The 11079-nt window shown below is 36.7% G+C and overlaps 1 protein-coding gene across 3 annotated transcripts; it reads right to left on the reverse strand.

Moving 5' to 3' along the window:
- Positions 1-2429: 2429 nt before the first annotated feature.
- Positions 2430-9478, reverse strand: LOC103424041 (E3 ubiquitin-protein ligase RHF2A). 3 transcript variants are annotated; one of them, XR_011579312.1, is made up of 10 exons: positions 9320-9478; positions 8687-8827; positions 8561-8607; positions 6607-6669; positions 6402-6510; positions 5902-6287; positions 5709-5816; positions 5208-5564; positions 2910-3524; positions 2430-2741 (listed from the first exon to the last, which is right to left on the reverse strand). XR_011579312.1 is itself a non-coding variant. In XM_008362112.4 (9 exons), the coding sequence occupies exons 1-8, from the start codon at positions 9323-9325 to the stop codon at positions 5255-5257; spliced, it is 1170 nt and encodes a 389-aa protein (XP_008360334.3). In that variant the 5' UTR covers positions 9326-9476; the 3' UTR covers positions 2430-2741; positions 5208-5254. The 3 variants fall into 3 exon arrangements, 1 of the variants encoding a protein (XP_008360334.3); XM_008362112.4 differs by lacking the exon at positions 2910-3524 and having other exon boundaries at positions 9320-9476; XR_011579313.1 differs by lacking the exon at positions 2430-2741 and having other exon boundaries at positions 3068-5077; positions 5162-5564.
- Between the last annotated feature and the right edge of the window lie 1601 nt (positions 9479-11079).

Below are 11079 nucleotides of genomic sequence, written 5' to 3' on the forward strand. Positions count from 1 at the left end.
AGAATTATGTGAAAAACATCAAAAGAATATATTTAGAATTGATTAAATAAGTTTTTCAAGTTTAAAAATATTCAAATAATGATGTGCACAAATGTCGAAGGACCTTGATAAAAAATAAAAGGCTTTAGTCAAAATGGTTCCTCAGATTTGCATAACTCATCATTTTGGTCATTGAGATTTCAAATCAATAGAAGTGGTCCTTGAGATTGTCCATTATCCATCATTTGGTCATTCCGTTAAAAACTCCGCTAAGTGTCCCGGAATTCTTGACCGGACGTTTGGGCAATTTTCAAAGTTTTGTAACTCAATCGTTTCTTAACAAAATTCGACCCATAATATATCAAAATGAAGCTAGGAAAGTGTAGAATAAGATTATACCTATTTGAAAGCCCAATGGTTGCCATAGATGGTTGGAAAATAGCCTTAAAGTTGACTGGTCCAAGAGAAAACTGGAAAACTTGCTGAAAACTGGGTAAACTTTAAACGTTCATAACTTCTTCAATACTTAACGAAATCAAGTGATTCAAAACGAAAATCATACTTCTCGACGAGACGAAGAGAATGGTACCTTATTCAGCGGCTAGCTCACCGTGGTATGTTTCCAGAAAACAACTCGAAAGTGGTTGTCTTGGTCTCGAGTTAGCCATTTTCGAGCCGTTTTTCAGCCAAACCACGGCGAGTTAGCCGTCAAAAAGGTACCATTCTCTTCGTCTCGTTGAGAAGTATGATTTTTGTTTTAGAATCACTTGATTTCATTGAGTATTGAAGAAGTTATGAACGTTTAAAGTTTACCCAGTTTCCGGTGAGTTTTCCAGTTTTCTCTCGGACTAGTCAACTTTGAAGCTATTTTCTGACCATCTTCGGCAACCATTGGGCTTCCAAATATGTATAATCTTAGTCTACACTTTCCTATCTTCATTTTGATATATTATGGGTCGAATTTGATTATGAAACGATTGAGTTACGAAACTTTGAAAATTGCCCAAACTTCCAGCCAAGAGCTATGGGACACTTAATGGAGTTTTTAATAGAATGACCAAAATGATGGATGATGAACAATCTCATGGACCACTTCTATTGATTTGAAATCTCAGGAACCATTTTGGCTAAAAAGCCAAAATGAAAAGAAACAAAGTTTCAATTAATAAGAAAGAAAAATGAAGAATGAGAACCTAATTTATCCTCTTGTAAATTTACATGGGTGTCTTAGAGAAATATATAAATTTAATTATGTCTTAGAGTAATATATAAATTTAATTATGTGCCCAAAAATAAAACTTGATGTAAAGTGCTTTAGTGAAAATGTTTTTGAAACTAATAATTAGGAAAAATTTGAGTGGATCCTAGAAAAGTACTTGAAGCGCTTCCAACAAGAAGCACATGTTTAATGTTTCTTCCAAAAAAACACTTAAAGTGTTTTTAGAATCCAAAATTTCATTAAAAGTGCTTTCAATCATTTTAAAAACGCTTCCAAACGAGCTAAAAGTTGATAAGTTTGCTTGGAAGCAAATACTCAATTGCCTCCTAAATAGCCAACAGTTTCTCATAAGTTCACCATTTTGACTAGTGACGAATTTGTTGCAACAACTTCGAGCGATTGTGGTTACGACATAAGCCTACCGAGCAAACTTCCACACAACATGGGCAGTGGGACAACGTTTCCACAATGTACCAAGACTCCAGGATGAAATTAAGGATCGAAGCACGCCTTAAACAACCATCTTCCTCTCAACTAGCATAAGTTTCATCATATTCGTTCGGACCAAGGTTTTTTTCCCTCAAATGATATGTCCCACCGTGCAACCAGTGATTGTCAAGCGGGAACTACAAGACCAGTAGGGAATTTGGAAATCACTGGTAGCCCAAAATCCCTGCTGGTCTCGTACCCGCTGGTAGACATTTCGACAACCTTGGTAGAACCGGAATCGGAACCATAAAAATAAATACAAAACCTATTAAGGAAAATTAGGGCATGGTTCACGGCAAGCAAACCAAGTACAGGCACGACAACAGCTACTGATGACAACCAAATTTTGGGCATGGGCAAATACATAGAACCCCTATAAGTTTAGGGCAAGGGCAAAGACAAAGACAGAGACGTCTTAAGAGCCTTATTACAATGGCATCAGTGTAATATATAGGATTTACGTAGTTTTATATAAGAAGAGAATACAATATGCAACTAATCTCACATCTCAAATGCAATAGGGATGCATAATCATCCGAGATATACTATTTAGTTCAACAATGATCACTTTGGCACCAACTTGCACCGACTTCCTCGTCAGCGCATCCTATTTACACTTGCACTAGCCCGATGATAGACATTTAGACAATTTGATGCTGTTGTGTATAGTACCACAACATTAAGTTCAGTCCTAACATAATTTGGCAGAAGAATGAAAAATATTCAAAGGACCTACAACACGAAGAAAATTACCGTATAATCCCATATAAAAGTAAATTGTCTACATGTATGTATGTATGATTCAAAGACACCTAACATGTACGACATAAGTATATTCATAAATAGGTTATAAGATAAAGCAATTTACAAGCAGATAATGGCATTCAGGTTTAAAAAGTAGAGCATTTACTCTATGGTTTCTTTATTCTGAATCAGATCTTAATCAGCAAACCAATGCTCTTTCCAAACGTAAACAGACCATCCACTGGAAGACGATGACGATGGCAAAGCATCATATCCACAGGGCTCTGGTAGCTCAAAGGGGCGATTCCACCTACATTTAAATGAGTAGCTTTCTGTAAGGTCATGGTTTACCAAGCAAATCAAATCTTTGGCAGACAAGACAACAGAAGATACTGTAATCACTAGTTAACAAAGATGGCAAGAGTAATGAACTCAAATATACACGGTAAAAAGCCAATAAAAGAATGAAAATCCTCACTCTTCAGTAAGAGGCAGCACATCTAAATGTTGCATGATATAGTAAAGGCCGCACATTAGTCATGGGGTTCATTAAATAATTCCCTCACAAAGGGCAGAGATTTTCCCAATAAAAGGTTCTTTGTTTCATTTTTTACCATCACCAGGTGCTTGGTGCAATTTGCAATCAACTAAAGTCTCAATCATTGCACAACAATCAATTCAACGGTCGCTGAGTTCTGGCTGTCCTTGAGGACCTTATCCCTAACCTGTGTTTGGATGAGAGACTTCAAAGTTACACAGAACATAGGCTGATCCCTACAAAAAGTAGACAGAGGAATATGAAATGACAAGAATCAAGACTCAATACACTCAGAGAACTATCAAATAACTCCTTTAAAGGTGTCATTTTGTAAGTCCCTTGTTTACTGTCTTTATACTGCATTTAGCTTTGTAGTGCTTGAGTAGTGCATTGTGGTTGTGACTAAATATCCTCGGTACTTTGAAAGTCCCTCGTCCAGCACAGGGTAAGAGACCTTGAAACTTGGGTCAAATGCCACTTGTCCATGGAAATCGAGGTGAGGGCTTGAAGTAACTTGGTATTTGGTTTCATTGATGGTACTCCCATAGATCATTCCTGATATAGATATCTAGGAAAAATTATCAACTCATATACATGTCCTGCAAATTGAGGATAACCAGATTCCAAAGATGCAGTCACTTGAACAATCCATGAACAGGTAGAGCGAGAGAGGAGATTCGGATCAGAGACTGAAAGGTGTGTCACAGATTTGGTGGTAGTGGATTTTAGCATTTCCTTTTCAGGAGTTACACGGAACAAGAGTCATAAATTAGACTGATATGTGACGACCATGCATTTTGTTGGAAAAGATAAGATTCTGAGAGAAAAAGAGTAAGGCGAAATGCGAACGTGCATGAATGGTAAAGGTAATTGACCTGGGGGTACAGAGTGAGCAAAGTGAATTGGTTGAATTGATCAACCACATTTATGAACTGAAATTCGTCCAATCAACACCCAATAAGATTATGGTTCAATAAAAAGACAGCACCCACAAGGATTGATTGCCTGACTAATTATGTGACTGGACCAGGCTGCTAGCTCATAGATCTATGCAACTATTCATATGCATTAGTTTTCAACAATTATAAGCTCATCCTAATTTCACACCTAAGACCATCCAAAATATAAAAACAATAGTTACAATTGAATACAGGAAACACAGCACCACAGATGCGAAAGATATGATGCTAAACCATATGTAAGCTGTAGCACATTCATCAGCATAAGATGTTAACTGAATAGGACCAGCATAGACTGCGCAACTAATACAACAATGACACCCCTTCTTAAATTTGGCCGTAATTCATCTTTAAATAAAACCATGCAATACACGAAGTTGATGAAAATGAAAGGGACAGAGAAGTCTACTAGCTTGTGTATATTTTGGTGTGCATAAGTTTCAGAGATGAAGCATATCAACTCCTCTTAAGGTATACAATCACATTCCATCCACAAACACCAAAAAGCTATCCGATTGTTAATCGATTACCAAATTGGCCTCCAACTTATGAATACCCCAGCTCTACAAGACCGATATCTTAGCTTTCATTACTTGGAACCTTTATAAATCTTAAATCGTTTTTTCTTGCCCTTCCAAAGATGGCTGCTGCAACCTTATTCAAAGGCACATTACTACATTAACAATGAACAACCTCTAACCTTAAGAAACACAAAATTCCTCTGCTCGAGATGCAAACCACAAGGTTCCGCATTCAGCTAAGAGAGCTTCTGGTGAAGAATATTTGTTTTTACCATGATACTTAAAAGAGAAAATGCTCCTATATGCAGGAACATCATTAGTGCAGCTTCTGCCAAGGAAACAGTCCACACAAAAAGGCATGTATAGAATGCACATATGATCATAAAACAACCCTTCACCTTCCTCGCACAAATCTTGAACTCCCAAAGAAATCCATGCCTATTTCTTCCACACTACCAAAAAGTTAAAATATGAAGCCACAATACAGATAAAAGAAACAAAGACAACACACAAATCAAACACCAATATAATTCATCAAGATAAGCAATAAATACATTAACCAACTTGAGAATAAGACATGAAACTCATGCAAAAAACATGGAGACCCGAAAGACGAGAGAAAAATAAACTGAATAAAAAGAAAAGAAAAGAAAAGAAAACATTACAGGAAAAATATCCAAGTGGATTGAGAAAAGAAAAACACAAAAACTACATATCGAGTTCTTCAATGCATACAAAATTCAATTCATAAGACTTACCTTATATAAAGAACTTCTTTTGAGTTAATGCAATTGCTCAAGAATGCCTAATTTGAACTAGAACCTGCAGCACAGGCGGCCGGTCTATTGTGGTCATTTAAAGAATTTTCACCATCCCCTTCTGATATCCGCCGATTGTCTGATTCAGAAACCGGACTGTCTAAACTATTTGACACAGAAGCCTCATTAATTGTGTTATCGTCTTTTGTTTCCAGACGCTCCATCATGCGTGATACAGTTGCGATCCCTGCATTAACCTCTCTTTTAACTTCTGAACCAAGATCTGCCATGGAAGCATTGCGAGAGAACAGTCTCTCCTTCCAACCTCTTGTGCTCTTTGAAATTGACTCTTTGTATCTAATTTAAAATGAGAAACAATACTTGTGATGTTTATGAAACAAGAAAGACTTGTCTTTTTTTATTGGCCGGGGCCACGGGGTGGGGGGTTGACTCATTCAGAAAAGGAATAATTAAATGGCAAAGGTTAAAGCATATTAATACCTCGTTGATACTGCATTAAATCGAGATTTCAGAGATTCTGAAAAGGATTGCAAGTCTGATGGTCCAGCTCTATCTTGGGTACTTGGGGATGACTGACTAGGCGACCTCCTAAAGGAAAATGATGATAAGATAACAAGAAATATGTGATTTTATGCACCAACATATATCCTGACCAAACTGAAGAATCTAGTACCTATTGCTCATGGAGGACCCTTGTTGATTCAGAGCCGAATTACTAGATCCAGATGCTGATGCAGAAACAGAACCAGATTGTGACGAATGAACAGGAGTGGTTACTTGAGAAGATTCTTCCCTATTCATAGGAGGCGACGGGAAAGTTACTGCAATTGAAGGAGATGGTTCACCTTCTCCCATCTGATCAGGGGAAGAAGAAGCATGAGCCTGAGGTGCATTAGGATTGGTAGAGAAGACCAGGTATTGTGGACGACCTTGAGCTGATGACCTATTCCTTTGTCCTTCCCTTCTGGCAATGTGGCGTGCCCGACCCATTGCGGCAGCAGCAGCTAAGTGCTGGATTATACGCTCTTCAAGTTCAGCATCATTTACACCCATAGGTAACTACATCAGGAGCAAAATTGGCAAAAAAAAAAAATTGAATAAGAATCTCCTGTTTTGGTAGGTTTATACTACATTTGACTTAATGACAATAAAGAACAAAGATAGAATACAAACATGCTGCAACTCAAAATCCCCAAGAGTTGGATGATGAAATATTGTGGTATTTCGAGGTGGATTCGACCTTATACTTCTCTCTTGTTCTACTGCCTCTAACAGTTCCTGGCTGTAAAATTGTAAATACACACAAAATGAAGACCTTATCATTATCTAATAGTCATATGAATCAATGGAATATCAGGACCAGTAACAAAATACTAACCCAGTGGGATCCTTCAAGCTGATGGGTTGCCAGCACATAGGGCATTGGGAGCTTCGCTGACACCTACAATTGAAACGAAATTTCAATTTTTGAGAACTTTGTAAATCATCAATATAAGATCAGTTGCTAGAACAGCCACTCATTCAATCATTTTTTTCCCATTTGACATTGTCCTAATTCTTTTGAAATGTTAATATAACTCACATTTTTAAAACCCATGTTTTAACTACTTATTCCTCACTTGCCTTCCACTGGTTTCTCAGGCCCAACAATGGTCCCAACCTAGCACTGTCACTCCTCCAATTAGTCACCTCTGTTCTAAAGAAATTTGTAGATTTCCAATTATAACAAAAAAGGAAATTGAAAATTGGGGTCTTCAGGAGCGTCATACTTAATCTTCACCAAGAAATTAAAAACGCCATTACAGTTTTTGTTTAGTTTTGCTTTCCTTTCAGGTTCTCTCAGCTGAAATAAAATGGTTTCGCTTCTTTTCTTTCTTTTTGTCTCAGTTTGTTATCTTCTCCTTGGTCATTCTTTCTAATTTTTTATATTTCTTTTTAATACATTGTGTGTAATTGACTGAGCATTCCTTCTATTAATTTTGCCTACTCTTAAGTGCACTTGGTGCGATGGCAAGTGCCTTCGCCCATGAGCGGTAGATCTCGAGTTCGAGACTTGGGAGCAGCCTCTCCATAAATGGGGGTAAGGCTAGCCGACATTCACCTCTCCCAGACCCTGCGTAAAGCGGGAGCCTTGTGCACTGGGTACGACCTACCTTTAAGTGACGGCAGTCCGTTGCTTTTGTTTGGAATATAGTTTTATGTGTAATTAGAAAGAAATACAGAAATGAGTTCTGGCTTTAGAAAAAGAGGGGAAGCAGGGGATGTAAAAAGCTACAAACGGTGGAAGAGCAGATGGAAATTGAGTAAATAAGTAGGAAAAACATGGTTCTTAAACATACAAGGTAAACTAACATTTTAAAAAAGTTAAAAGGACAGCCACGTGCCAATTGGGCAACAAGCAACTGAACGAGTGGGTGTTGCAGCAATTGATGCTAGCATCGCTCTAAAGATAATAGGGAACTGTGCAGGAAACGAGCTTCTGGCATCATCTAAACTTAAACCGAAACATCCAGTGACCAAATTTGCGTTAATATAATCCATTGATAACCAATAAAAGTTTCATTATATCTATCCTGATAACCATAATAATTGAAAGAAAGATTCATTTCGTAATAGAAGCTAGGATACAGATTTATACCCTTTGGGTTCAAATTATGCCCAGGTCATTATTGTACAAGTTGATTAAGGCATGGTGTTGGTAGTACAAAAGTAATTAGACTAGAAATGAAACTAATATGAAAAGACAGTATGATCATTCTAATCTATTCCTACAATGCTTAAGGCAACCTGTTGAGTACCTCAAGGACGAAATGGGAACAAACCTATGTATCAATACAGAACTGTCTAATCACACTTTCAAAAATACAAAGGGACCAAATGAGATTTCATGTGAAGTATATTTGAAGGCTTTAGCAACTAGAATTGGAGTAGCTATTATGCCAATTATAACATCACATTTTGTAATTTTCACAAAAGTCAATCACATTGAGTTATTAGGAGAGAAAAAGGAAAGGGGGGGGAGTGTTGCGGTAGTGGGACAAAAATGAGAATAACCTACTTACTTATTTCAATTTTAATACCGCACAGAGTATTCCCTAGAAGTAAAGATGTGGAACTAGAACAGAGTTGGCTAAAGGATTCTGACACAAATGCAAAGCCCACATCTAATCTTTATTTCCACAGTCGCAATATTTGGCTACCTTAATATCCCGTGTTATAGTTCATACGCGTTTCATGAATAAGAATAAGAAAATCTAACTATCATATCAACAACAAAAAATTACAAAGGAAAAATGAGCATTAAACACTAAAAAATGGAAATCAGAAAATACCACTCAAGAATGCACTGAAGATGAAATTCATGCTTGCAACCGGTCAACTGCATAAAGCAAATGAGGATTGATTAAAAGGAAAACCATAAAAGAAAAGATAATAGTGTCTAAACTATTTATATATACCGTAGAAGGATCGTTGTCACAGAAGGCCTCCAGGCATATACTGCAAGCATCATCACAGGCTTCCTGGATTCCTCCCTCCACAAAAGCTGCTGCTGATGTCAAGTGGGCATCAGATTTGTTGGTCTCTTCTCCTCCCGGAGCCTGTAAAGCAAACATTACAGGCTTAGAAAATACAATATATACAAATTCACATCACTTCTTTTCCTCGGGGACATAGAAACTAAACAATGAAGGTGAAGCATTAACGCAATCGAAACCAGTGTAGTTTAAAAATTATGTACATAATCAAATAATTTACAACAAAAGAAACCGGTTTAGCACTGGGAGGCCAACACTAAGAACCATAAATAATTTAACCCACCAAGATAAACAGATCAAAATTCATAAAATCAAATTAAGAGCTCTAAATATTGCAAATAATCCTCTTGAATTCAGAATTAAAGCAATCAAGTACCCTAAAACACGTGATAACCAACAATCAGAAGAATCCAGAGTCAATCAAACAGTGTTTGATACTTAATTTAAGAGGGAATATCACAATTCATGAGATTCTGATATTTTCTTACGAATGGAAAATTATTTCAATCAACTCAGGGCAACCAAAACAGTGAAATCACAAAAGTATTTAATTACCTCCATGAAAAACTGTATACAGCCAAAAAAATGGATCTTTGATTGCAGAGATGAAGCTGGAATTGGGATTAAGGGGACAGCGAAAACCCTAGAGAGAGAGAGAGAGAGGGAGGAGAGAGAGAGAGCACAATGAGTTTCCCTTTCGGTGTGCTTTCTGCTTTGTCTACTTTATTCATTGTGAGCGAGCGAAGACTTGACTATTCAGTCACCACAGTGCTCACACGTGTCCTTCCCACCGAATCTCTTTGACGATTCTTTCTAACTCATTTTACCCGCCACTCGCAAGTTGGTTGTTAAAATGATCCTTTACCTATAAATTTGTTGTTTTATCATATTTTTTTTAACTTAATTGGATTATTAGTCTCTGTAGTAATAGAATAGTCACAAGATAACTCGTGTAGTAAAAAAAAAAAATTAGAATTCAAACCCCTTTGTTGAAGTCTGTTAGGATTTAGGCTTAAAATTATAAATTTTGTAAATTCTTTATTAATTATTAGCATGTGAGCTACACATATGAAGCAAAACGAAACTCTCCGTTAATTGTTAGCATGTGGGGCTCATATGTGAGGCTAACTTTATCATTTTAGTCTCACATGTGAGCCTCACGTACTAACAATTAACATATAATTGACAAAATTTTCAATTTTAGGCCTAAATCTTAACAAATTGCACCACAGGGGCTTATATTTTAACTTTTTACTACTGGAGCTATCGTCCAACTACTCTACCACCACAAAAATGATTAATCCAATGAATCCTATTTTTACCTGTGAAATGTCTAAATTGTTCTCGTATAAATACACACTCCAGCAACTCCATCAACTCTTCAAAATTTCAAATCTCATTCTCTTCCACACAACTCTGTCTTTCCTTCTTTGAAATTCTCGATCTCCTCCCTTTCTGAACCTCATTATCGTTCATGCTCTCTCTCTATGTTTCCCTCTTTTTGGCAAGACCAGGTGGCTTAGAAGGATTTTTTGTCCTTTATTTAGATGCGCAAGCGTGGCACTACGTGGCCTAGGTTGGCAAACGTAGAAAAGATGTGAGGCTAAATTGGGTTTGCGCCTTGAATTTAAATTCTAATCCAACAATTAAACGGCTGAGTAAGAAATTCTTCTCGACCTAGGCTCTTTCTTTACCTTGAAGATAAGGTTTTAAACGAACGACCAAATGATGTATGATGATGATGGTGAAGATCAAGTGAGAAAGTAAAAAGAATTTGAAAATCAATGAAATTAAGATTAATCTACTTGTGAGAAAGTAAATTAAATGAAGAACGATTGTGGAGAAAATAAAGGTGACGTAAAATTAAATAGAGGTCTTGAATGTTCTCGAGGCTTCTCCCTTAATTAAATTCATTTTTCCTTAAAAAATGCGTGTATCAAATTACATAAAAGATATGAAATTGAATGACAATACGTAATACAAAGGAATTGAAATGCTACAAACATCACCACGATGCTAATATTATTAAGATCATACATGAACTGACTAATCACACTCATTGTGTACGGAATATCTAGCCTAGTGTGAGCAAATATATTAACTTTCCAACAAGGTGCTGCTATGGTTCCTTATCGGTTGGTATTGATCTTCATGCATACACAACTTGTAATTGATCTTTATTAGTGTGTCACCAAGTTTCCAAGCAAGCACTCATGTTTCGTCAACAATTCAATTACATGCATTGAGATAGAAAAATACTTTTTGATGATACAAACACTTCGATCCCTAAGAAGTAATTCGAAGGACCGAGATCC

This window comes from Malus domestica, chromosome 03 (genome assembly GCF_042453785.1).
Source record: "Malus domestica chromosome 03, GDT2T_hap1".
Taxonomy (NCBI): domain Eukaryota; kingdom Viridiplantae; phylum Streptophyta; class Magnoliopsida; order Rosales; family Rosaceae; genus Malus; species Malus domestica.

Coding starts and splice junctions, on each gene's coding strand:
- LOC103424041 (XM_008362112.4), bottom strand. Junction 6,511..6,606: donor AGCTTGAAGGATCCCACTGG/GTTAGTATTTTG, acceptor ACAATTTTACAG/CCAGGAACTGTTAGAGGCAG. Junction 5,565..5,708: donor TTTAATGCAGTATCAACGAG/GTATTAATATGC, acceptor ATTTTAAATTAG/ATACAAAGAGTCAATTTCAA.